General features: G+C 57.0%; 3 protein-coding genes across 4 annotated transcripts; 2 read left to right on the top strand and 1 right to left on the bottom strand.

Moving 5' to 3' along the window:
* The first annotated feature begins 267 nt into the window (after nt 1-267).
* MYL7 (myosin light chain 7) lies at nt 268-2972 on the top strand. Its single transcript, XM_049789686.1, has 7 exons — nt 268-286; nt 1564-1619; nt 1721-1796; nt 2034-2138; nt 2348-2426; nt 2505-2553; nt 2871-2972. Exons 2-7 carry the CDS (start codon nt 1584-1586, stop codon nt 2970-2972), a joined length of 447 nt encoding a protein of 148 aa, XP_049645643.1. The 5' UTR covers nt 268-286; nt 1564-1583.
* A 6331-nt stretch (nt 2973-9303) lies between these two features.
* Nucleotides 9304-16244, top strand: POLD2 (DNA polymerase delta 2, accessory subunit). 2 transcript variants are annotated; one of them, XM_049789655.1, is made up of 10 exons: nt 9304-9331; nt 10480-10748; nt 13577-13698; nt 13789-13912; nt 14057-14171; nt 14265-14463; nt 14717-14797; nt 14892-15049; nt 15168-15295; nt 15588-15869. In XM_049789655.1, exons 2-10 carry the CDS (start codon nt 10529-10531, stop codon nt 15830-15832), a joined length of 1392 nt encoding a protein of 463 aa, XP_049645612.1. In that variant the 5' UTR covers nt 9304-9331; nt 10480-10528; the 3' UTR covers nt 15833-15869. The 2 variants fall into 2 exon arrangements, with proteins under 2 accessions (XP_049645612.1, XP_049645613.1); XM_049789656.1 differs by lacking the exon at nt 9304-9331 and adding an exon at nt 16064-16244 and having other exon boundaries at nt 10478-10748; nt 15588-15689.
* Nucleotides 16245-16371: 127 nt separating this feature from the next.
* On the bottom strand, nt 16372-24733 carry AEBP1 (AE binding protein 1). The gene is made up of 21 exons (XM_049788094.1): nt 24465-24733; nt 23115-23513; nt 22664-22717; nt 22508-22579; nt 22321-22431; nt 22171-22248; nt 21622-21672; nt 21430-21504; nt 21287-21340; nt 20775-20884; nt 20555-20691; nt 20319-20403; nt 20089-20233; nt 19874-19959; nt 19576-19699; nt 19122-19318; nt 18818-18997; nt 18366-18714; nt 18122-18261; nt 17319-17418; nt 16372-17097 (listed from the first exon to the last, which is right to left on the bottom strand). Exons 1-21 carry the CDS (start codon nt 24694-24696, stop codon nt 16448-16450), a joined length of 3429 nt encoding a protein of 1142 aa, XP_049644051.1. The 5' UTR covers nt 24697-24733; the 3' UTR covers nt 16372-16447.
* Between the last annotated feature and the right edge of the window lie 826 nt (nt 24734-25559).

Genomic DNA, 25559 nt, shown 5'->3' on the forward strand with positions numbered 1-25559 from the left:
ATTCTTCAGACTTTTACAGGCCACACCATCGTCTTCTATCCAAACCGGGACTGGGTTTTTGTTTTATTTTGTTTTTTAATTAAAGGTTTTCCAGTGGGGCAGGAAAGATAGCATGAAGGGAGGGCATTTGCCTTTCATGCAGAAGGTCATTGGTTCGAATCGCAGCATCCCATATGGAATGAATCTCAGCATCCCTGAGTCTGCCAGGAGCGATTTCTGCCCCTGAGCACTGCTGGGTGTGACCCAAAACAAACAAACAAAAAACAAAAACAAAAAAAAATTAAAGGTTTTCCAGTGTTTAGAGCAAGGCCTCAGTCTACTTCTTTCCTCTTAGAGTGAGACTGGGTGGCAGGCAGGCAGAGGGGTGTAGCAGGGTTAAGAGGATCTGTTCTGCACCTGTTGAAGCAGACAACCAGGGAGAGGGACAGACTAGGCTATGGGGACAGGAATGCACACATGGAGGAACAGGAATGGGGTGATTGGACCGAAGTGGTAGCATAGCAGGGAGGGCAAATGACCTGGCACATGGCACCCCATACAGTTCCCCGAGCACCACCTGAGTGCAAAGCCAAACAAAACAAACAAACAAGTGCAAAATCAAACAAACAAACAAACAAACAAAAGTGAACCATTTGAGGAAATAAAAAATAAAATAAAAAAATAAAATGGGTGTCCTGAAGGAATGGGAATGGGAGGAATGGCCTTCCCATGGCCCCTGGGCTTCTCTGTCCTGGCCCCTCAGAAACTGGGCAAGGCTGCTGCCTTAGTACAGCTAAGAACACCTGGACACCTTGTTCTGTAGCTCAACACCATGTCAAAGGCTCGGACTCACTTTCTAGGGCCTCCAAGAGCACACTTGGGTCCAGGTAGACCCCATGATCCCAAAGTATGCCACGGGTTCTGCCTGTCAGATGGACCAGAACCTCTAGCTTACATCCTTAGCCTGAGCTCTTAAAACCTTTCTGGCTTCTGGGCCTTGCCCTCCCCACTACTCTGGCACTGGGATAGCTAGGCCCCTGGGAATGGAGCAGACAGGGGTCTCACCTGTCTATCTCACCGAGATTCTGCTCAGCTCTGGCTCTTGGGAGACACCACACTTGGCCCTGCTAGGTCCAAGGACACCCAGAGAGAAGGGGTGGGGTGGCTGGAGATACTCCAGGAATGTGGCATGAACCTGCGGCCCTCACTCCCTCTGCCCTCCACCAATTCCTCCCACTCCCCGGGCCCACCCAGCACTGCCAAGTTTGGGCCTGTCTCTGCCTGTCCTTATTTGGCTGCCCAGGTGATAAGGAGCAGACAAAAGGAGGTCCTGCAGGAGGCCGTGAGAGAGTTGCTGCTGCAGAGAAGAATGGTGAATGGGGGAGAGAGAGAGAATGGGGGCATCATGCAATGCAGGGGTGGGGGCTCTAGGGATGGGACAGGAAGCAGTATGTGCTCTTTAGCAGTGCTCTGAGGGGGTGAGTTCAAGGAGCACACACACACTCACACTCAAACATGCTGTTCAGGCCAGCAGGAAGGCGGGAACCCGAGGTAAAGCAGGGGCCACCAAACAGGCCCAGCGAGGCTCATCTAATGTCTTCTCCATGTTCGAGCAAGCCCAGATCCAGGAGTTCAAGGAGGTGAATGTGTGGGTCCATCATGGCCCTCCTGCACCCCTGTTCCTGTTCCTCCCCCCACTGTCCCCTTACATTATCCAATTTTCTGGATACCTGCTCCACAGGCCTTCAGCTGCATCGACCAGAACCGTGATGGCATCATCTGCAAGTCAGACCTGAGAGAGACTTACTCCCAACTGGGTGAGTATTCCCCATCCCGCCTCCCCTCTACACTAACTAACTCCCAGCTAGGTGAGTGTTCCCTGCCCCACATCCCCCTCAAAGGGACTGACTTCTAGCTGGACTACCTGCTCCTTTCTACCCTGCTCCATTCCCCTCCCCTCTCATACTGTCACCCCTGTGCCACCCAGGTCCCCTCAGCCCCCTGTCTGCGCAGGGTCAGGACACCCAGTGTATGTCATCTTCTGTCCCCTCCAGGGAAGGTAAGTGTCCCAGATGAGGAGCTGGAGGCGATGCTGCAGGAGGGGAAGGGCCCTATCAATTTCACCGTCTTCCTCACGCTCTTTGGGGAGAAGCTGAATGGTGAGTCTTCTGCAATCTCAAAAGCCCCACCTAGTTCAGGGACCCCCCTGCCAGGCTCACCCCATTCTTCCTCTGCTCATGCACCCTCAGTCCTGACTCTGGTCCCCCAAGATCCCCACTGCAGGGGCTCTCTGTGTCCCTGCCCCAAGATGCCCTGGGTGAATCAGGAATCAAAGTACTCACAAGGCTTCTGTGACCCCCCCCCCCAGGAACGGACCCTGAAGAAGCCATCCTGAGTGCTTTCCGCATGTTTGACCCCAGCGGCAAGGGTGTGGTGAACAAGGATGAGTAAGTACTGGGGTTGTGGGAGGTTTTGGGGGGCCCACCCTGGAGCTTCAGCCTCCCCTGAGACTTCCCTTCACTCAGGTTCAAGCAACTACTCCTGACACAGGCTGACAAGTTCTCCCCGGCTGAGGTGAGGACAAATCCTGTGAGCTCATTTGGGGGGCCATCCCAATAGAGACAGTGGAAGTGGGGGACAGGGAGCTTGGAGGGGAAAAGGATGGGAGACCAGGGCTGCATGCAGTAAGGGTGAGCAAGAAGGGTCTGGGGAAACTGGGCGCAGCAGAGAGCAGAGAGGGGGTCTCCAGGCTCCCTGCTGCTCCTCTGGCTCCCTCCCCCACTCATTTAGCAAAGCATGTGAGCCTGGGCTTGGGCTGAGAGGCTGGGAGGGGGCATGTACCCCAGCAGGGCCTGGTGGGGGGCTGAGCTGCCCTGACCAGCACCTCTCAGGTGGAGCAGATGTTTGCGCTGACGCCCATGGACCTGGCAGGGAACATCGACTACAAGTCTCTGTGCTACATCATCACCCATGGGGACGAGAAGGAGGAGTGAGGGACTATGGGGGGACTCAATAAATGTTCTACCTGATGACCTGTGTGCAGCCTGTCTCTGATGATGGGGGGCAAGACTATTCCCCACTTCTCCATGCCCACTGTGAGCCACATGAGGTCCTAGAGGCTGAGAAGGTGGTGGACTCACTCTTTTCTGTGGGCTAGCAAGAGCAGCAGGGCCTGGTTAGGCTGCACAGGTTCCGCTGATGGTGCCCTTGTCTACTGCCCTCCCCTGTGGCCCTGCTTTGTCTACAGCTCTCTGATTGGGTATGGAAAGGAGGGATGTCACGGAGAGATAGCACAGAGGCGTTTGCCTTGCAAGCAGCCGATCCAGGACCAAAGGTGGTTGGTTCGAATCCCGGTGTCCCATATGGTCCCCCGTGCCTGCCAGGAGCTATTTCTGAGCAGACAGCCAGGAGTATCCCCTGAGCACCACCAGGTGTGGCCCAAAAACCAAAAAAAAATAAATAAATAAAAAATAAAAAGAAAGGAGGGATGTCACAGAGACAAGCTAGCCTGGCTTCCTGCCTCCTGACAGAAGAACAGGGGAGTGTGTGTGTGTGGGGGGGGGGGGGGAGGCACACATGTTACACCTCGTCTCTCCAAGCTGAGTGCTGGACACCCCGGCCTTCCAAGCTAGGTGCCATACCCAGTAGTGCCCAGGGATCATTCTGGCTCTTGTGGTCTTTTGGTGTTCAGGGACTCTACTGTGCTAGGGTCAAACATAGATTGGCTGCATGCAGGGCAAGCACCCTCCCTGCTGGACTCTCACTCTGGTCTGATTCTGCCTTCAAGATGTTTTCCTTTTACATTCCTGGTCTGCTGTTTCCCCACTTGGTGAATGGGGCAGCAGTAAATGGCAAGCAGAGAATGTGTTGGACGCCAAAGAGGACAGAGGAGGCACAGGAGTAGAGATGCCCTGGAGCAACTGCCAAACTGTAGGAAATCATGGTGTTAGGCATAAGAGTGGGCCCTCACACCAAGGTGTGAAAGGTGTGCACAGTTTGCAGATTTAGCATCAAAATAATGGTTACCACACTTTAAATAATTAACACATTTGAAATGAGATGATTGGGAATATATTGTGTTGAATAGAATGAAATTCATACCTCTGTGTCGTTTTACTTTTCTTATGATTTTATTTATTTATTTATTTTACTTTTTGGGCCACACCCTTTGATGCTCAGGGATTACTCCTGGCTATGCACTCAGAAATCGCTCCTGGCTAGGGGGACCATAATGAGAAGCTGGGGGATTGAACCAAGGTCTGTCCTAGATTGGCTGTGTGCAAGGCAAATGCCCTACTGCTGTGCTATCATTCTGGCCCCTTTTCTTTTTCTTTTCCCGGCCCCTTTTCTTGTGTGTGGGTTTTTCTTGTTTTGTTTTGGTTTGGTTTGGTTTGGTTTCTGGGTTACACCTGGCAGCACTCAGAAATCACTCCTGGTATGCTTGGGGGACGCCAGGATTTGAACCACCGTCCTTCTGCATGCAAGGCCCTACCTCCATGCTATCACTCCGGCCCCTTTTTTTTATGGTTTTTAAGCCACGCCTGGCAGCAGTCAGATGTTACTCCTGGCAATGCTCAGAAATTATGCCTGGCAAGCTCAGGGGGAACCATATGGGATGCCAGGGATCGAGCCCAGGTCGGCTGATGCAAGGCAACTGTCCCACTGTGCTGTTGCTCTGGCCCCTTTTTATATCCTTAAATCTGTACTGGGAAGACTAGAAACCTTGAGGCCTGCTCTGCTTGATGTGACCTTTTGTGGGATGACACTGAAGTGAGCTTCCATATTGGGAGAGGCCATACCCCATAAACAAATTCAACCCCACACTCTTGCTGTATCAGGGTATAGAACTGCTGCTATTGGAGCAGAGGGAAAAGAGGTTGGTTTGTAAGGTATAGAGATGCTTCAAAGGCCCCTGTGGATGCCAGATTGCATCAAGGTGCCCAGGGCACTAAGTTGGGAACCAATGGGTACTCCTGGGATAACAGGGCAGACAGAGTAAGGTGGGCCTGGACGAGAGAACTGATATGCTGATCTGTGGGATCCACCTGCTTTGGGAGATGCCCTGGAAACCCCCTGCTATATTTCATGTTAAGGGGACCCAGAAAACCCAGAAATTAGCCCCAAGACCTGAGTGAATCAGGGCTGAGCTGGCTGAGCTGGATGAAAAGGTAGCATTGTTTCTGAGCTTGTCATCTCTGAGTTGCTGTTTATGAGGAGAATGGATTGAGCTTTGGGGTTTTCAAACATCCCCTGTGTGTTCTTCATCCTCACTTCTAGGGACAGGCTTTCTGTGTTGGGAGATTTTCATTTCCATTACCCCAGCAGGTCCCAAAATAGAAACCATCAGAGCCCTAGCACTAGCAGAGAAGTGTCAGGGGCACAGAGCAGCCTCGAGGGCTGGCAGAGGGGCTGGGAATGGTATCTCCTGTTCCCTGTGGACACCCCTCAGTTCACAGCCTTGGCTATACCCCCACACAGCCTCTCAGCACACACATTCTTCCTTTAGATGTGTTAACACCAGATAATCGCAGTGCAAGAGGGACGTCAGCCCTGCCCCAGTGATGTGACCTGAGAGATTCTCTGGCCCGAGTCTGACAGCTGTCACTGTCCTCGGGCTGAGGACATTCCCTGGTCTTGCTGGGACAGTCTGCCTGGCTGGAGCCGGCATGAAACAGCTGGTCTGAATACCCTTACCTTGGCCTGGCAGGTAGCCTTCTAAATGCTACCGGTTTGAGAGACTGAAGAGGACCTCTCTCTGAGGGAGCCTTGGAAGGAATATGGCTCTACCTACATCAGTGCCAAGATGGCCATTCTCCCTGCCTCACATTTGGGTAAACTGAGGCAGCATATGATCAGGCCACCTGCCCAAAGTCATGCACAGCTGGAACAGGACAGGGGTGCAGAGGACCCACTGAGCTTGCATTTCTTGTCTCCCTCTGCAGTCAATCTGAGCCTGTGAGAGTGCTTGGTCAGGGCTTGCACCAGGCTCCTGCCTGTGAGGCCTGAGTTCCAGCCTCTGAGCCTCTCCTGGCTGCTACTATAGGCTGAAGCCATAGCAAAACTGGGAGGGTGTGTGCCTTGCATGCGGCAGACCTGTGCTCAATCACTGGCTCCACAGGTGATGTCTTAAACTCTGCCAGGAGCCATCCCTGAGCACAGAGCTGGAAGTAGGGTCCTAAACACCACCATACTGTGGACACTGCTCACTGCCACCTGCACAGTGGACTCTTATCCAGCAGCATACTAGGCATGAGGCATCTACCTTGAACGTGAGGTGTCTGTAATGGGCAGGAGGTGTCTACACTGGAAGTAAGGCATCTGTACTGGGTGTGAGGCTTCTACACTGGGTGTGAGGCATCTGCACAGGGTATGAGGTATACACATTAGGTATGAGGCACCTGCCCTGGACATGAGGCAATGAGCAGGGATCTGATCCTGAAGGCGTTAGAACAGCCCATTGGCACCAGCTCAGTGCCTTCCCCTTCTGCAGGAATGTGTGGCATCCTGTCACCTCCAGACTAGCTAGAGCCTAGGTGTTCTGGGGAAGAGGCAGGCTAGATGCCTGCTCTGTGGACTCCAAGAGCTCACACCTGGGCCTGATTTGGCTGCTGAAAACTGTAGGCTCAATGTGGTCTCTCAGGGAAAAGAGAGGCGTGGGGGCAGCTGCAGCTGCTGGCTTCGCTTCCCTCTTCTTTTGTCCCAGCTCCACAGCTCTCTGCCTGTCTTATCTGGGCACTGGCTCTCCCTAGTGTCGCTGGGATAGTCTCCGAAGCCACAGCAAGAGCCGCAATGGCCTAAAATAGAACCTTATCACCCTGCACCCTGCTGCGCTATCAGCAACACCTCCACCTCCTTCTCTGCTCTCCACCTCCTCTTCCTTTCTTCCCCCACCAGGCTCCCCTCTTGTGGCTTCAGCTCCCCAACTTCTCCCAGCACTGCAGGAGTTTAACCCACAGGCCGTGGAGATGAGGAGATGGGCATCCACCTCATGGGGCACCTGGTTCAACTCCCAGAGGATCACAGAGTAGAGACAGCAAGGGAGGGAGTCGGGGCACAGGATGGCAAAGCAGGGGCTAGCTGAGCACAGGAGGGGTTGTTCTCCCACTTGTGGGCAGACAGGGCTCTGCCCTTCACCAGACCCATCTCTGCTGCCACTGTCTCCAGCTGCTTCCTGTGACCTGGGTCTGCCCAGGGCAGTGGCTCCTCCCTGAGACCTGGTCTGGAATTCCCTCAGGCTTCCTCAGTTCACTTGTCCCTTCTCACCTCAGTGCCCTCCCTGTGGGGCCCTTCACTGGACTGAAGGCTTACCACACACTCTTTTTGCTTCTAGCCAGCTTGAAGGTGCCCTGCAGTGACATGGGCTGGCTTGATCTGCTCAGTACAACTACCAGTAGTGCTGGTTCTTAGGGGGTTTCTACCCTTGGCTAGTGAGAATTTGGTGGGTCCCTGCCAACAATCAACCCCTCAAAGGTCCCCAGTCTCATATTCCGGATTACAAGGCTGAGACCCCAGGGCATGGGGATCCTAAAGTTCCCCATAGCTGGGCCTGGCACTGGAGCCAGAGACCACCAGCAGCTGAGGGCTTGCTGTGCACCTGGCTTCCTGGCTTCCACCTGCTCCTACACCAGCTGCTCCAACCTCCTACACTTCCCTGCACTCTTGACAGGCACCTAAAGCTTTCTCTTGCATCAGTCAGCCATGGCCTTGCCACCAGCTGCCCTTCATCTGCCACTGAATGCAACTGGGCACTCCTGATTTCAGAGACAGGGTGTCATTCCACATCCTCTGCAGTCTACACAGCTCACAGTGAGGTGGGTCATTTGAGTAGGACCTTCTGTAACCAGCCACTCAATCCCAGCAACCCGGCTCACTGAGCCCCTTTTCCCACACCCTTCCCTCCCAGATTCCCCTAAGGAGCCCTTCACTTTAAGTTCTCTGGCTCTGACTCACACCTTTGCTCTCACTAACCTTCCCCACTTCATTTTTTTCTGTGCCACTAGCCTCCTGGATCCTCAGTACCTCATATGGAACTCCACACCCTGCCAGGAGTGATCCTTGAGTGTAGAGTCAAGGAGTCAGCACTGAGAGCTGCCAGGTGTGGGGCCCCCCCCAAAAATAAACAACACTTAGAATGAGAGGAGAGTCCTTAGCAAGAGCTTTTCAAGCCTTATGTTGCTATACAGTGTCGCTATACACTTTATTTATTTATTTATTTATTTATTTATTTATTTATTTAGGTTTTGGGGTCACACCCGGCAGTGCTCAGGAGTTACTTCTGGCTCTACACTCAGGAATCGCTCCTGGTAGACTCGGGGGACCATATGGGGTGCCAGGATTTGAACCACTGACCTTCTGCAGGCAAGGCAAACACCTTACCTCCATGCTATCTCTCCGGCCCCCCCTATACACTTTATTAAGCGGACTAGTCTGGAATTAGGAAGCAGGGAGAAGGATATGTGCCTTCCTGATACAATCCCTGTAGTGAATGGAGGCAGGCAAGAGCCACTGAGACTCAACAGCGACTTCTGGGGTTAAAAACAAGTGCAGTCACGAAGGAAGCCTTGGTAGGTAGTATGGGGGAGTGCTGAACCCCTGAACCTCAGATCCCAACCCCGTTCTCGAACAGGGCAGGCTTCCCCAATGAAGATTCAGGTACCCCAACAGACCTCTGTTGAGAGTGCAAAGGCCTGCTTTGCAAGATCCACTTAATCAAATCGGGAAGAAGCCCAAGCATCTGGGGGTGTAGTTCCGTGCAGCCGCTGAAACGTCAGAGCGGCGCTGGCCTCGGGTTCCGGCGCCGGGATTGGTGGAGAGCGAAGGAGGTGGGTGGGGCCTGTTAGATGGACAGAGCAATAACGCTCAGCGATTGGCTAGATAGAGCGATGGGCGGGCTGTGTGCGGATTGGTAGAGAGAGTTGCGGTGGGCGGGCACAAACGTAACGTCAAGGCGAAGCTGAGCGGTGATTGATAGAACGGAGCAAAATCCGCTGACTGACGGGACCAAGGGTAAGCGGATTGGTCAGTTGCGGCACAGGCCCAGTTTGGCGCGTATCTAGGTGAGCGGAGTCCCGCGCTCGACCGGAGCTCTCGTGGGGCGGTGGGCTAGGTCTAGGGGTGCCGCTTGGGGTGGGGGGCTGCAGGAGCAGCAGCGGTTCGGAACGCGTGAGCAGGTCGCCGCTACCCTCTCGGAGCTGCCCAGGCGCGCGTGCCCGGCCTCCGGGCCTCCAACCCCTTCCCGGGACCAAGAGAGACTAAAGGGGGTCGCAGTCTGTCGCCGCCCCCCAAAAAAACAGGACACCGCCATCTGGGAGTGTCAGAGACGGTGTTTTCAGCGCCTGTGGCCTGCACGCGTGTAAGGAAATGGCTGACCCTTTGGCGCTGGCATCTCACCCACTTGTGGGTGGGTGGGCTCGTTCCCTTGGCATGTGCCAATCCGAGGAGATACAGAATGGTCTTAGAAAGTGCCTTTTATTGGGGCTGGAGCAATAGTACAGTACAGCGGTAGGGCATTTGCATTACATTGGGCAGGCCCGAGTTTGATCCTTTGCAGCCCATATGGTCCCCCTGTTAGCCCAGAGTAACCCCTGAGCATCACAGGGTGTAGCCACAAAACAAGAAACGGAATAAAAGAACAGAAAAGAAAAGTCGTTTTCTGGAAGGAAAATGCCCTGAAAAATCATATTAATCAGAGACTCAGGGTTGAGGACATGGTTCCTGACCTGTCCATCTCTGGCCTTGCATGGTACCAGGAGTGACCCCATGCACTGCTGATGTGGCTTAACAAAACAAAGCTCAGGTGTAGTAACGTTGGAGGGCCTGTTTGCAGAGAAAGTGAAGCCTGAGCTACTTTAATCGAAAATGTAGGCCGGTATATGGGGGTGTATGGGGTGGCGGGGTCACTGAAACAGATCTTAGGCATTGTAGGGAGTTGGGGCGTTGTATCCAGAGAGATGGGGACCTGGATCTTTCTGAGCAGAGGAGTGACTGAGTTATCTTCTGCTTGATGTTTAAAAACCTTCCTTATAGTGCTGTCTCAGTAGAGCTGGAGGCCTGAAGCCACTTCCAGCACAGCTAAGGGCTCTGGGATCTGGATGTGAAGACAGGATCTTCATATGCTAGATATTTGCTCTACCACTTGAGCCATCTCTCTGGCCCTGCTCTATTTCCATCATTTAACTAAGTGTAGTAAAACAAACAGTGTGCTCTGGGATTGGGCAGGTATAGTAGGGCTGCTGACAGAGACTGAGGAATCCCATTGGGCGCATAGATGCCAGTGCTTACCTAGGTCGGGGTGTGGAGTGGACGGTGGGCGTCTCTAGAAATGCCCTTACATTTCCTCCCTGCCTTTCGGTGCATTGCTGCAGCCAGATACTGGCCTGCACGACTCTGATCCCCAGCTTGGGTGCCTTCCACCTCTGCCCTCCTTTTTCGGCATCCTGTGGGCATGCCTGGCATGGGACTGGGATGCAGGGCTGCAGAAAAGCCTGTGTGTTCCCGCAGTACTCTTTCCTCGTGGGCTGGAAGCAGAGGTTCGGACACCAGTACGGCCATGTTTACAGAGCAGGCCACCCAGAGGGCACCCACGCTGCTGTCTCCACCTTCAGCCACAAATGCCACCTTTGCTCGGGTGCCTGTGTCCACCTATACTAACGCATCGCAGCCCTTTCGGCTGGGTGAGCGCAGCTTTAGCCGGCAGTATGCACACATTTACGCCACCCGCCTCATCCAGATGAGACCCTTCCTGGAGAGCAGGGCCCGGCAGCACTGGGGTAAGTGGTCGGATTGGGGGCAGAAAGTACCTTTGGAGTAGTCTATAAGGGAGTAGTCCATCTGATGGGCGTGGTTTGTGGGAGGTGGCCCTGTCAGTAGTGGGCGTGGTCCTGGGTGTGTGGTCCATGGGAAGGCTTGATCTGTGGGCATGACTCACCTGCAGGGAGGGCAGTTCACTAGGGAGGGCATAATCTGGGTGGGTTCTGTCGGGTGGGTATGGTCTATCTGGGAGGGAGTGGTCTTTGGGCGCGTCCTTTCCTTCCAGAGCCACCTCTTTACTGGCACTGCACCAGCTCCCCTCTTCCTTTTTTTTTGGTTTTTGGGTCACACTTAGCAGCGTTCAGGGGCTGACTCTATGCTCAGAAATCGCTCCTGGCAGGCTCAGGGGACCATATGGGATGTTGGGATTCGAACCACCTATCTTCTGCACCCTACCTCCATGCTATCTCTCCAGCCCCATCTCATAGCCCTTCTATGATGTGCTGTTGCCTGCTCCAGCTTGCTTTTCCACTTTTCTTTTCTTTTTTTGGGGGGGGGCCACACCCGGCGTTGCTCAGGGGTTACTCCTGGCTGTCTGCTCAGAAATAGCTCCTGGCAGGCATGGGGGACCATATGGGACACCGGGATTCGAACCAGCCACCTTTGGTCCTGGATCGGCTGCTTGCAAGGCAAACGCCGCTGTGCTCTCTCTCTGGGCCCACTTTTCTACTTTTCTAATCCACAAGTTGGCATCTCACTGAGGGTTCAGCCACGGCTTCCCAGAGTAGGAACTCTGCCCCTTCCTGTAGGGATGCTAGACCATCCAGGGCGTCTGACTTGTCATGTACAGTTGTGACTCTTTTGGTTTGTCACATCAGTGAGCTTCTGGTATGGGAGCCAACCCGGTGGAGGTTAGGGATTCACCCTTGGCTCTGTGCTCAGAAAACCACATGTGGGCCTGGAGAGATAGCACAGTGGCGTTTGCCTTGCAAGCAGCCGATCCAGCACCAAAGGTGGTTGGTTTGAATCCCGGTGTCCCATATGGTCCCCCGTGCCTGCCAGGAGCTATTTCTGAGCAGACAGCCAGGAGTAACCCCTGAGCACCGCCGGGTGTGGCCCAAAAACAAAAACAAAAACAAACAGAAAACCACATGTGATGCGGGGATTGAACCTGGGTCAGTTGCATGGAGGCGCCCTCCATTTGTCCTAGCACCCTCCCCACTGTCCTAGAACACTGGCCTGACTATAGGTTTCTAGGGAGCACTGCATCATGTTTTCTGGGTGTAGTAGTTGGCAGATAACTTGAGCAGCTGTGCTCTGAGTTTGGGCTCACAAGGGTCTGGGCTGGTGTGTCCTTGATGCTGGCTGTGCCCACACACTGCCTCTTGTATGCACATCTTATGCTTGACACTGGGCACCTGATCTGCTTATGCTGCAGCTGTGTGACCTGAAACTCATTCTCCTATATCTCTGCACCTCACAATCCAATATGACGACAGATCGTGTCTATATCTCTGCATGGCCAGGGAGATGAGTCCCTCTACCATCCTTGGGGGCGGTGGGGCCCGTGTTTCCCCTATACCTGGAATTCCTTCTAATCTGGGACTTAGGCCCACCTTGTCTTGTTTTGAAGCCTCTGCCCATTCCGTAGGGATGTGGATCTGTGGAATGTTCTTGGCTTCTCTGGAGAGAAAAGGGGCTGTGCTGGACCTTGGAGGTGCTGGTCCCTGGTCGTCCTCTGAGCATGACCTTCTCCAGACTTGAATTTGTGCAAGTCCTGGGCCTTCTGAGACCTGGGTTCCTTCTTCCTGCCAGCCAGACCTGAGGGTCCTCCTGGCCCCTGTGTCTCCCTGAACCAGGCATCCTGGCTTCCCAGGAGGTGACTCAGAGAGTCTTGTAACAGAGTGAGGTGTGAGGGCAGGGCATGGGCCCAGTGAAAGCGTCTAGAAGCTTTAGGGATGTTACAGAATCTCTGGGGCAGCACTGAAGAATCATGCAGTCCTCAGCAATAAGTAAAGCCCTATTCTGATGTCAGAGATTTTGTTGTGTGGGGGCCAACAGTACTCAGGCCTCACTCCTTGTGGAGCTCGGGGGACCAACATGGTTCCAGGGAGATAACCAGGGTCAGCCGTGTACCAGGCAGGTGCCTTCATTCCTGCCCTCTCTCTATGGGTCAGGTCATATAGCTCCTTAACTTTGACCCAGGCATGCAAGTCTACAAGAGAGTCCCACAAAAACCACACAATTCTAAGTCATTCAGAAAATGATTTTAGGGGGCCAGAGCGATAGCACAGCGGTAGGGCGTTTGCCTTTCATTCGGCTAATCCTGGACGGACCTTTGTTCGATCCCCAACGTCTCATATGGTCCCCTAAGCCAGGAGCGATTTCTGTCCACATAGCCAGGAGTAACCCCTGAGTGTCATGGGTGTGGCCCAAACCCTCCCCCAAAATAAAGAAAAGAAAAGAAAATGATTTTAGGACAAGAGGCTGTGTGCTAGGTGACATAAAGCCTTCCATCCCATGGGACTCTGAAGCCACAAGTCCATAGTCTCCTGAAGACTCCCAGGGATTCTTTGGTGGCTCTTACCAACTCCTGGTGGCAGCCCTGGCATTTTGGGCCATATCCCTTCCTGACACTGAGTGATTCTTTAGGCTCTGGGAGACCTTGGGTCTGAGGTCTGACTGGAGAAGGGGCTTATGGATGCCAGAATCTAGCTGGAAATATTCCAGCTGGAGCATGACCTGCAGGGAAATGGCAAGCAGGCAGAGCCAGGCCTGAACCCCTAGGGCTTATTTGGTGCTGGGTACTCTGTGAGCCACTATTATATTACCAGGTCGCCCCATACAGGTGCAACCGTGCTGGTGCGGAAGCTGTGTGAGCTACAGCCTGGTGAGCGCTGCTGTGTCGTGGGGACTCTCTTCAAGGCCATGCAGCTGCAGCCATCCATCCTGCGGGAGGTCAGCGAGGAGGTGAGGACAGGCCTGGGGCTGAGCTGGTGCCCATGGGATTGGTGGCTGTGTGAGAACTCCCCCAAACACTGCCTATTTCTCGCACGCCAGCACAACCTGCTCCCGCAACCACCGCGGAGCAAGTACATCCACCCTGATGATGAGCTGGTGCTGGAGGACGAGCTGCAGCGCATCCGGCTGGAGGGCACCATCGATGTCTCACGGTTGGTCACAGGTAGGCAGGGACTGGGGACCTGCCTGGCTCTGGTTTCCCAGAGGAGGCCTGGAAGTGGGTCAGAGGCCAACCAGCAGGTTTGGCCCACTGGAAGTGGAAAGACTGCAGCGAGTGCCCCAGCTGGGCTGACCTTCTGTTCCTTAGGGACGGTCCTGGCTGTGCTGGGCTCTGTGAGGGATGATGGGAAGTTCATGGTGGAAGAGCACTGTTTCGCTGAGCTGCCCCCGCAGAAACCTGCAGCCCCCCTGGACTCCGACCGGTGAGGACCAGGTGGGGGTCCACTCTGTCGCCTCCTCCCCATATCCCCCACCTGCTTCCTCAGGGCTCAGGCCCACCCTGGCTCATCCTGCAGGTTTGTGCTGCTGGTGTCAGGACTAGGCCTGGGTGGTGGTGGCGGCGAGAGTCTGCTGGGCACCCAGTTGCTGGTGGATGTGGTGACAGGGCAGCTGGGGGACGAGGGCGAGCAGAGCAGCGCTGCTCGGGTCGCCCGTGTCATCCTGGCTGGGAACCTGCTCAGCCCCTGCACTCAAAGCAGAGACTCCATCAACAAGGTAGGCCAGGACCACCCCCACAGCACTTGGAGCCTGGGGCCTCGGCATCCCCTGGCTCTGCCACTCTGGAGCCAGAGAGCATCTGCAGGCCTTTTTAGAACAGTTTTTAGGTGCCATACCCAGCTGTTCTCAGGCCTTACCCTTGGATCTGTAATCAGGGGAACCTGTGGGAAGTTGGGGATGGAACCCAGTTGGCTGTATGCGAGGCTAGCACTCCCATCACTGTCTAGTTGCTCTACAACTTCCCTTGTAGGCCAAGTACCTCACGAAGAAGACCCAGGCGGCCAGTGTGGAGGCCATCAAGATGCTAGATGAGATTCTCCTGCAGCTAAGTGTGAGCTCGGTGGGCTGGGAGGCTCAGGGCAGACCCTGGGATATTTGTGGGATAGGACAGAAGTCCTGAGTTCTCCCCGCCCCCTTCCACCCAGGTTTCAGTGCCTGTGGATGTGATGCCTGGCGAGTTTGACCCCACCAACTACACGCTGCCCCAGCAGCCGCTGCACCCCTGCATGTTCCCCCTGGCCACCACCTACTCCACGCTACAGCTGGTCACCAACCCCTATCAGGCCACTATCGACGGGATCAGGTGCTGCCCCCCCCCCCCCCCCGCTGAGCCTGGTTCTGCAGGGTAGATGGAGGGCCTAAGGGTCTGAGGGGCCATATGGGAACCCCAAGTACAGGGTCAGCCAAGCCTGGGCCTACAGGTTCTTGGGCACGTCGGGGCAGAATGTGGGCGACATCTTCCGCTACAGCAGCATGGATGACCATCTGGAGATCCTGGAGTGGACCCTTCGAGTGCGGCACCTCAGCCCAACGGCTCCCGATACCCTCGGTAACAGGGTGTGGCCCCTGGGGTGAGGGGGGAGAAAAGGGGCCCTGGGAAGGGCAGCAGAGCCAACGCCCCTGCCTGGCAGACGCCCTAGAGCAACTTGAGTGAGTCTAGGACTTTAATTCCACATGTGGCCGAAGATCTGGAGCCACTGAGGGCTGGGTGGAGACAATGCTGGGGCAGCACTCTTCGGTCAGGTGCCCATGGTGTTGGGGGAGCACTCAGGTTTCTTTGGTGCTGGGGAAGCATTCTCAGGTACTTGGGGAAGCACCCTCACCTCGGGCTCCTCTTCCAGGCTGTTACCCTTTCTACAAAACTGACCCGTTCGTCTTTCCCGAGTGCCCACACGTCTACTTCTGTGGCAACACCCCCAGCTTTGGCTCCAAGATCATCCGAGGCAAGTTTAATCTTCTGGCTATCCCAGGATTCTGGGCACAAGGTGGACATGGGACAAAAGGTGGCATCTGCTTGCAGGTAGCCATGGGCTGGTCTGGGCTGAGCCTCGTCAGTGCTGCTCTGGGCATGGCTGAACTTCCATAGTAACTGCAGCCCCATCCTCTGTCTGACCCTCCGCTCTCAGCCTTGTTTACAATCCGACCTTCTGCCCTGCCTCATCTACTGTCTGACTCTCCATCTTCAGCCCTGTCTACCATCTGACCTTCATCCTCAGCCCTGTCCCCAGTACTACAAACTTCTATGTCGTCTCTCCCCTGGGCTGTGCTTCCATGTCTTAGGGGTAACTTCTCAGACCAGCTCCTTGTGTCTCTGCAGGCCCTGAGGACCAGGAGGTGTTGCTGGTGGCGGTCCCCGACTTCAGTGCCACGCAGACGGCCTGCCTGGTAAATCTACGCAGCCTCATTTGCCAACCCATCAGCTTCTCAGGCTTCGGTGCCGATGAGGACCTGGGAGCACTGGGGCTGGGCCCCTAAGCTGGGCAGGGGTGGCCCTGTGGTCCTGGGATTGGCTTTGTCAATAAAGTTCTGACACCCATTCATCCTGACTGGTTCTGAGCAGTCCTAGAGCCAGGCCTCAGCCATGAACCTCTCACACTGGCCTGTGGGAGCATCAGTGAGCATGTGGGTGCCTCATTGGGGTTTATTGGTGCCGCCTGGGCACGAACGAGGGCCCAGCCCTGGCGCTGACCAACCTGCCGCCTCAGAAGTCCCCAAAGTTCACTGTATAGGTCTCCACGGTGGTATAGGGGAAATCGGGGCCCGGGGCCTCCCTCCCCTCTTCTCCATCCTCCCACTCCTCCTCTTCCTCCTCCTCCCCATCCTCCCAGTCCTCCTCTGGGGGCACCAGTTCTGTCCCAAACTCCGTCACCACCTCGGTGTATGTTTCCGTCTCCAGCTCCTCCCAGTTGGTTGTGCTCTCAGTTACCAAATGCCCGGGACTCAGGGTAGGGCTGGGTGTGCTTGTGGGGGTCGGTGCATGGGTGGCAGATGGCATGCTGGGCATGACGACTGTGTTGGGTGCGGGGCTCGCAGTGGCCGTGATGTTGAGGCGCTGGAGCCGCAGTCGTTCGCGCATTCTCAACCGTTGCTGCAGGCGACGGCGCTGTAGAAGCCGCTGTTGGGGGCTCATGGGGCGCGAGGGGTCGATGCGCATGATGGGCCGGTTCCCATTCATAGCCAGGATCTCGCGGATGCGCTTCCAGTTGGAGCGAGCTAGCACAAAGTTGCACTGGGTGGCTCCGATGTCGTAGTCCACATTGCAGATCTTGGCGCTGGATGTGTAGCCCTCAGCGTGTGCTGTCACACGGTATTCACCCGGGTTCAGCAGGCGCCAGTAGTCACCGCCACTGGCTGCAGAGGGAGGAGGACCCCTCTCAGGTGCAGTCCTTGAGTCTGGGCTGTGAATTCTCATCCATCCCCTTCTGCCCCAAGTGGCCCCTGTTCCCAGGTATAGAAACCCTGGAACCTCCTTTTCCCACCCTTGTTCTAAAACTGGGGGATGATCGGGGCCAGATCCCCTGAGCCATGTTTACATACAGGTGTGTCCCCCCAAGGGCGGGCACGCACAGTACCTGTCTTCACGCCGTGGTTGATGCCACTCACGGAGATGGTGGCGTTGGCTATGGGGATGCCCTGCTCATCTGTCACCACCCCCTTGATGCCACGGTGAACCTGTCAGAGGGTGCAGCCAGTGATTCAGCTCTTTACCAGCTTCCCAAGACCTGCTCCTTGCTGTCCCTCACTGTCCCTCCACTGCCCCCCATTGTTCCCCCACTGTCCTCAGTGCCCTCACTATCCCCTGCTGTCCTATATCCCCCACTTCCCAGTGCTGTCTCTTCTGTCGCTTGATATCTTTGATGCCCCCCTGCCACACCTTTCTCTCATCTACTGCCTTTCTGACTGCCACCTGTGATCCCCTCTGTCCACTCTGTCCTCTCCAGTCCCATGTCCCCTCCCTTCCAGTTAAGAGTTGATACCCTGCTATTACCCAAAACAAAGGCATTCTCCCAATTTCCTCTTTCTTTTTCACCTATCCCTTTGATAGGTAAAAGTCCACCTGCTAAGTCCATCTCTACCCTCCCCCACCTGGTTTAATTTGTACTGAGAGAATAAAGAAAGGTCAGTCTGGATGGAAATAGGCATGGGGATGATTTCATAACGTGGGAACTGATTTTACACTCTCAGTCCCCTCCATCCCTGCTGTCCCTGTGATCGCCACTGTCCTGTCCCTGCCCGCCCTCCCTCCCTGCGGTCCCTACTGTCCCTGCTATTCCAGTGATCCCGGTGTCCTCTGACCCCATGGTCTCCACTGCTCCCTCCCTCCCTGCGGTTCCTTCTGTCCCATTACCCCCTCCCCATAGTCCTGTGCACCCACCTGCTCCATGAAGGTGAGTAGAGCTTCCTTGTTGTTCTCCCACTCACGGGCCAGCTCAGATTCATGCGGGAACTTGTCGCAGCCCAGGTAGATGGACAGTTCCAGGCAGTTGGTGTGGAGGTAGCTGAAGTCATTGATGGCTGCGAGGGGCAGGCACTACACTGTAACTGGAGATCCCCCCGTCCCGCAAACACTGCCCCTGCCTCCGACCGACCCACATCTTTCATCAGTCACCCGCACTCACTGCCTGCCCTCGGGTTCCACTTGGCGCCATTGATGATGCCCAGGCTGCTGGTGTAGTCCTGAGCTTGGCAGCCCCCACGGTAGGGCTCGGTCATGGTGAGGTGGGCGGATGCAAAGGCAATGGCCAGCCATCGGAACACGGCGTGGTCGGGGGTCTCCTGCGCCTCCCACTCCTCCTCATCCTCCCCCCGTGCTGCTGCCATGGCCGCCGCCAGCATCTGCTCTGAGCTGGGCTCACGGGCTTTGTCATAGGGGTAAGACACCAGCCGCTCACCACCATTGAGGTTGGCACCCAGCACGAAGGGGATCTTCTCCATCCAGGCAATGATGGCACGGACTTCCGTGGACATCTGGCAGGATGCAAGTGTGAGGTGGTGCCCAGCACCTTCACCGAGCCTAGGCCCGGCACCACCCGGCACTCCTGCTGGCCTCCCATGTCCAGGGCTGGCTCACCGTAGCATCAGGTGACTGGTAGTGCTCAGGGATGGGCAGGTTGTTGTTGGGGACCCGGTAGGGGACCCATTTCTTGTCCTCAGCGCCCCAGAGCACAGAATTGAGGTCTGGGAAGTCTTCGTAGATGTCGAAGCCTTCCTCGGTCCACAGCCCCAGTGCCCAGTTCCCAAACTCGGAGCCCTGGGGAGGCGCTTGCTCAGGTGGTGCCCTGGGTCCGATCCAGTCCCCATGCCCAGCCCCCAGGCTCAGGCCAGCATCCCACATCCCACCCACACCCACGGCCCATTCACCATCACCTACTCACCATCTGTGCTGCCACCTCGTAGCCATCGGGGTTGAGCGAGGGCACCAGATGGATGCGCGTGTCATGCACGAGGTTACGGACACGCGTGTTGCCCTCACGGTACTCATGGCACAGATACTGCATCAGCAGCAGCAGCAGTTCACGTCCCAGCGCCTCGTTGCCATGGATCCCCGCTGTGTAGCGGAACTCAGGCTCACCTGCAAGAGCCAGTCTCAGATAGGGGATGGAGATGGGGGACTGGGGATGGGGGACTGGGGACGGGAATCAGAACTGGGACCGGGATAGGGATGGGAACCAGGAATGGAATGCGCCTTCACTGACATCAGACCCACACAGGGGAGCACCCTCATTGGACTCAGACTGTGAGAGGGGGGAACTCCCTCCCTGGGCTCAGACAGGCAGAGGGAGCATCACCCATGCAGACTGGAGTTTCTAGGACAGGGAGGGAACAGACCCAGTTCATGGTCGCCAGGGTTGTCCGAGATCTCCATGGCATAGATCTTGAGCCCGCGTGAGCTCTTGCCCAGGCTGTATGTTCGGGTGATGGTGGGACAGTCCTCATTCACTGCCTTCATCAACTGGGCCAGGACAGATGCAAGTCATGGCCCAGTCAGACTAGGTCCACAATCCAAAGGTGCTAGGGTGGGGCGGCCATGCAGGAGTTCCCCACACACACACCAAAGGGAGGGTCCTGGCGAGCTGCAGTGGACAGGGCTGGAGGGGCCCCACAGGTACACCTTCCCAACCCACACCTGGCGCATGTCCTTGTAACTGTGATGTCGGAAGTCCAGGTTGTCCGTGCTCACGACTTCGTTCTGCGTGTAGTAGCTATAGACAGCTGAGGGCAGGTAGGCACCACTGAGCCGCCACCTGGCAGCTGCCCCACAGCCCCCTAGGCCCCATGCACACTCAGTTGTGGGTCACCTACCAGCCACCCCCACTCCCATAGAACCCGCCCCTCACTCACGGGTTACCGGGCACCCCAGCACCTCCAGCCGCAGACACGAGCTGCCGTTCCACGTGATGGGGTAGATGCGGATGAAACGGGCCACCACAGGCTCGGGGAGCTCACTCAGCACTGGTGTGTCCTTGTCCACATTCCCGTAGAAGGTCTGCCAAAAATGCAGGTATAAGGCTGGAAGCCTGCTGGTGGACCGGCAGACCTCCCAGAAGGTGGACCTAGGGCTCGGCACCCACCATCTCCTCGTAGCCGTTGGTGTACATCACCCATGTTCGGCTGTCATTGCTGAAGCCCACGAAGAAGGACGTCACAAAGTCGTCACTGTGGGGATTGTGGGGTCAGACTGTTGAGGGGGTCCCCTTGTCCTCGTACCTCAAGGGAAACAGTGGCTCTGCATTGGAGGGTACCTGCCCTGGCCACTGGGCACCATGGATGGGAAGTGGGCGCCAAGTGGACGGCCCTGGGCACTTACTGATCACGTGAGTCCCGGCCCTGTGTGATGACACCCGTGAACATGGTGGTCCTCCTGGTGTCCACCTCCAGCCACTGCAAGCGACCATCGTCCTCTGCGCACCATGCTCCATCATAGTAGTCATCCTCGGCACCTGCCTGGTCAAGTCCTGCAGCTGAGCTGGGGGTTCACACCTGACCCCTCCCCCAGCCTTGCCCTTGATCCCCTCCCCCAGCCACACCTGAATGTTGAGGCGCCCACGCTGGGCCCCTAGCCCATGTCGCAGCATGGAGGATGCTCGGATCTGGTTGTCCTCAATGCGGTGCGATTCCATACCAATTGGGGGACATTCTGCAGATGGGACACCAGGTGTGTGGGCCCTGGGTGCTGACCCTCCTCCCATACAACCAAGAGACGAGCGCTAACCTCCTCCCCTCTCCAGGGCCACTGCTGTCCCTCCCTGCCCTCGGCCTCAGTTTTCCCATCTGGAGATCAGGAAGTCTCAGTGGCAGCATCCCAACCCCTGGCATGTGGGACAATCTTCCCAGGGATCAGGCCTAGGGTACCCCTGTACCACCCCAGGAATCAGGGAGCACAAAGGCTCTGCAGGCCAGGCCAGGGAACCAACCGTAAATAAGGCTCATGAGCAAACAGTGTGTGTCCTGCCAGAGTCTTCTCTGCACCCTGCTCGCTACCCCTCCTCAAATTTCCTCAGCACCCACCCAGACCTACCTGTACACACCCCTTACTTACTGACTTTCTTCTTGGGGGCCCACTCCTCCTCCAGATCCTCCCCTTTGCCGGGTCCTGGGAGCAACACAGACAGGAAATGGCCCAGGAGCCCCCCACGCCCCACCCGACTGCAGGAGAGACCCTCCTCTGCCCCGCTTACACACCTTTGTGGTCCTTGCCCTTCCCCGAAGCCCACTTGCTATCCTCCTTGGCACTGTTGTCCTCTTTTTTGGGTTTCTCTACAGGGTGGAAGACAGAGGAACCCTGGGATATGAGGGACACCATGGGGAAATGGGGCCCCTAGAGTGGGGTGTGAGCACATCAGTCATTGGGCTGGGGGTGCTGATGGTACTTACTCAGCTCCTCTTCATCTGTCTCTGCGGGGCCCGGCCGGAAGTAGTAGTCCACTGTAGGAGGAAGCATAGCTAAGAAGGAATGGAGGGACAGAGGATGGAGGGACAGAGGGATGGTCGGACATGACGGTGGAACGGAGGGATGGAAGAATGGAGGAATGGAGGAATGGAGGGATGGAAGGATGGAAGGATGGAAGGATGGAGGGATGGAGGGATGGAGTTGCACCTAGAGAGACCAGACTCCAAAGGGTCCTTCTGGTGGGAAGGCTATGGTCCCTGGGGTTGGGGGGGTCTAAGCAAGTTCCATGCTGCAGTTTGGCCCCTGGGAGTGCTCAGGCTTTAGGAACAGAGGCTAGACAGGGCATGGGGCAGGGCCAGGACTGGCCCAGGAAAACTGACCCCTCTTTGTGAGGACAGTGCAGATCTGGGAGCCGGGCAAGAACCCAGGGCACTCCCTGAAGCACCACAAACTCAGGACAGGCCATGATAGTGGGTAGGACAGCCTGAGTGGGAGAGCAGGAGATGGTGGGTAGGAGTCATGCAGCCACTCACAGTTGTCATAGTCCGGGATCACGTAGCCATCGCCGTAGTCGGGGAGTGGTGGGGCAGGTACAGGCAGTGGAGGTGGCTCTGGGGAGGGAAAGGCACAAGTGAGCCAGAGCACCAACTCAGGGATGCCTTGCCCCTGGTTCCCTATCCTACCTGTCCTCTCCTCGGGCTGGGGCCATGTGTCTTTCTTCTCTGTGTGCTCCGGCTGGGGCCGCCTCTTGCTGGCTGGTGGCCGGGGTTGCTTCTGCCGTCGAACATACTCGACTGAGGGAAGGGAGGCTAGTTGAGGGGCGCCCCTCTCTCAGGCCATGGGGAATGGGCAGGAAGGGTCCAGACTCACAGTCCTCATAGTCCTCCCTCTCGATCTGGTCGTTGTAGTCCAGCGTGGGCATCTCCGTCTCTTCAGCTGGCTCTGCGGGAAGGCACCAGATATCAGCCTGGGAGCATTGAGCCGGGCTGGTCCGGCCCTCTCAGGTCAGAAAATGGCCCCACTTACCAGGCTGGGGGTCTACTCCAGTCTCTCTCCCTGGGCCATGCTGGAGAGCCTCGCCTACAGCAGAAAGCAGAGAAGGACTTCAGAACTCACCTGGACTGAAAAACCAAGGGCCCCACCAGCCTGTGCCCTTCCGGTCTGGGAATATACCCCCCTTTTAGGAGGCCAAGCTGAACTGCCACCTCCTGGTACTTCTGGAGAGTTAATTCTGGCTCCCACCCATGTGACCCAGGTTCCACCTGTATGACCCATGTCAGCTCCACCCATATGACCCAGACGAGGTCCCAGACTAGTGACATGTAGATTCGGAGAGAAACTCAGCCAAAGTAGTGCCCACGACTAACCATGGCTACCTGTGAGTGACTGTGAGACCCCAGAGGGTCCCAAGGGGCTTTGAGAAGTGGCATCTGTCCTCACTCAGGCTCCTAGCAGCCCCTAGAGGAATAGGATTTACCTCCAACCTGCGGCAGCTCCTCAAGGCCAGGAGTGGAGGGAGGGGACAGGGGCCAAAAAGGGGCCTCTGAAGGGGCTTGGGAGGGGGATCCCCTCCCAAGCACGGGCTTCTTGGTGGCCTTTGGTGGCTTCTCTTTGGGCTTCTTGGTGGCCTTTGGTGGCTTCTCTTTGGGCTTCTTGGTGGCCTTTGGTGGTTTGGGCTTCTTGGTGGCTTTCAGTGGTTTTTCTTTGGGCTTCTTAGTGGCCTTTGGTGAATTTTCTTTGGGCTTCTTGGTGGCCTGTGGTGGTTTCTCTTTGGGCTTCTTGGGCACACTGGGGGCATCTGGGGACTGCTTGGGTGTCTTGGGACCTTTGTCTTTCTTCCCCTTCTTCCCTTTGTCTTTGGATTTTTCTGGAAGCACTGTCCAAGAGGCAGATTTGACTCATTCAATGGAGGGATCCACCAGACCATAGGTGGCCCCCAAGTTACCCTCAACCTGGGTCTCTGTACCCCATGTTTTCCAGTGTGGAGCCCTAGAAACTATCTCAGGTATTGGGATGGAAACCCAGGCTTTAAGTCTGCATTCTCCAACTTAGGCTGGGCTCCGTTTTTAGCTGACCACTTGCCAAAGCCCTTATGGGTCTTTGAGGTGAGGCCTTTGCTCTTGTACCCTGGTCTCTCCTGCCACTCTGAGCTGAGAACAGACAAGCTTGTGGTGGCATCCAGCCTGGGGGTGCTCTGTTCAAAGGGAAGAGACCTGCCCTACCACTGCCAAAGAAAAGGATGAGGAAGGGGGCAGAGCCCACTTCTGGGGACCAGAGTATCGTCAGAGAAAAGAGGTCTCAAGCCAATCTCTCATCTCGAAGCCAAGGCAGGAATGGGAGGCAAAGCCAACAGCTATGGGGACAGAGGGACACATGCCTGCCCCTGCTGTTGCCCACCCCAGAACCCAAAAGACTCCCAGAGAACTTAACCCCAAGACAGGCACCACACAGGGCAAGGGGGCAAGTGGACAGTGGGCGAGCTGGACCTCGCTGCCAAGGTGAGCGGAGCCAAGGATGGGCACCCACGGGAGGGAGAGGGCCGGGCACTGGCGGTGCCATCACCGGCTCCCACAGGCTGGCACAGAGGACGTCAACATGCTGAGCACTACCACAGGGGACCTCCTGCTGCTGGGAAAGGGGCCAGGCCAGGAGGCGGGGACCCCCGGAAGGGCTCAGAGCCACACAGGCTGCTGCATGATGGGGCAGCGAGCACCCCCTGGGGCTGGACATAGGGAGAGAGAAGTGCTCCCCAAGCCAGGGGGGGTCCCTCCAGTGTGCCCTGCCGCTCACCTGCACACCCCACCCCATCTCTCCCCCTAACCCTCACCCTCTCCCGTGCCAGCTGGCAAGGCTTTGCGACCTCGAGGTGTGGGCTCAGGGGGCGGCGAGGCGTCCACGTCGTGGTCCTCGCGCTGCCCGGGCCCCAGCTCGGACAGGAAACCCTCGAGAAACTCCTCGATCTCGTCGTCGGTCAGCACGCTCTGCGGGCGCCCCGCGGGACACAGAGCCAGCAGCGCCAGGAGGCCGCCCAGCAGTGACACTCCGCGCCCTGTCCCCATGGTCCCGCACGCTCCGAAGGGTCGCGGGGGTGCGGGGGCGATGCGGCTGCACCGGGGTGCGGGGACACCGGGGCTGTAGGGTTGGGGGGAGAGGGGAGGGCGCAGGGGGGGGCGGGAATAGGGGTGCGAGGGTGAGGGGGGCAAGAGCGCGGTAGGCTGGGGAGGGGCGGGCAGGCTGGAGTGGGCGGGTCGGGGCAGCACGGGGGGCTGCGGAGCTGCGGGTCCCGAGGTGGGGGTCGCTGGGGTCGAGGGTCCAGGCACCGAGTAGCGGGTTCGGGGCTCCCGCGCGCGCGCAGCCTTCTCGGAGCAGCCCGTGGAGGCCGAGGCCGAGGGCGGGGGCGCCGGGGCTTCCGGAGCCGTCCCCCCCACACACGGGAAAGGAGGAGCTGGAGGGGCGTGGACTGAGGGGCTGTGCGGGGGTGGGGTGGGGGAGCCCGGGCGCCACGTGCTTCCAGGAAGAAGAAGGGTGGGGGCCTCCCCTAGGTCTGGGACTGCCCAGGTCTGGGAGCTGGGCTGGAAGGGGCTCCGCTGTGCAGAGGACCCAGGCCCCCAAGGCTTGGCATCAGGGTACCGCCCAGTCCGTCCTGCCAGCTTGCTGGCTCAGAGCCCAGCAGCCACTGGCAGAGACTGCCGCCTGCCATGGGCGCCCTCCCTCAGGGCTGGCAGCGGAGGTTCCTTCCAGAAGAAAGCTGTGGTCTCTGCCCACGGGAGACTTTTCCCGCCAAAGTGGGGCCCTGCGTCGCCCCAGATGCCAATGCAAGCTCAGACCTCCTCTCCGCACCCGCAGCCCCGGAGTCAGTGGGACAGGGCCTGAACCCGGAGTCCTCAGCCTCAGACCACACCTGTCCTCAGACACCAGGAAG

Source organism: Suncus etruscus, chromosome 15, assembly GCF_024139225.1.
Source record: "Suncus etruscus isolate mSunEtr1 chromosome 15, mSunEtr1.pri.cur, whole genome shotgun sequence".
Lineage (NCBI taxonomy): Eukaryota > Metazoa > Chordata > Mammalia > Eulipotyphla > Soricidae > Suncus > Suncus etruscus.

Excerpts from the sequence above, each read along its gene's own strand:
- MYL7 (XM_049789686.1), top strand. The coding sequence starts at position 1,584 with ATGTTCGAGCAAGCCCAGATCCAGGAGTTCAAGGAG. Across the intron at positions 1,620-1,720 it reads AGATCCAGGAGTTCAAGGAG|GCCTTCAGCTGCATCGACCA; the intron begins GTGAATGTGTGG and ends CCTGCTCCACAG. Across the intron at positions 2,427-2,504 it reads GGTGTGGTGAACAAGGATGA|GTTCAAGCAACTACTCCTGA; the intron begins GTAAGTACTGGG and ends CCCTTCACTCAG.
- AEBP1 (XM_049788094.1), bottom strand. The coding sequence starts at position 24,696 with ATGGGGACAGGGCGCGGAGTGTCACTGCTGGGCGGCCTCCTGGCGCTG. Across the intron at positions 20,234-20,318 it reads CCAACGGCTACGAGGAGATG|ACCTTCTACGGGAATGTGGA; the intron begins GTGGGTGCCGAG and ends CATTTTTGGCAG. Across the intron at positions 19,700-19,873 it reads GTTACAAGGACATGCGCCAG|TTGATGAAGGCAGTGAATGA; the intron begins GTGTGGGTTGGG and ends GTCCTGGCCCAG.
- POLD2 (XM_049789656.1), top strand. The coding sequence starts at position 10,529 with ATGTTTACAGAGCAGGCCACCCAGAGGGCACCCACGCTGCTGTCTCCA. Across the intron at positions 10,749-13,576 it reads CAGGGCCCGGCAGCACTGGG|GTGCAACCGTGCTGGTGCGG; the intron begins GTAAGTGGTCGG and ends CGCCCCATACAG. Across the intron at positions 14,798-14,891 it reads AGATTCTCCTGCAGCTAAGT|GTTTCAGTGCCTGTGGATGT; the intron begins GTGAGCTCGGTG and ends CCTTCCACCCAG.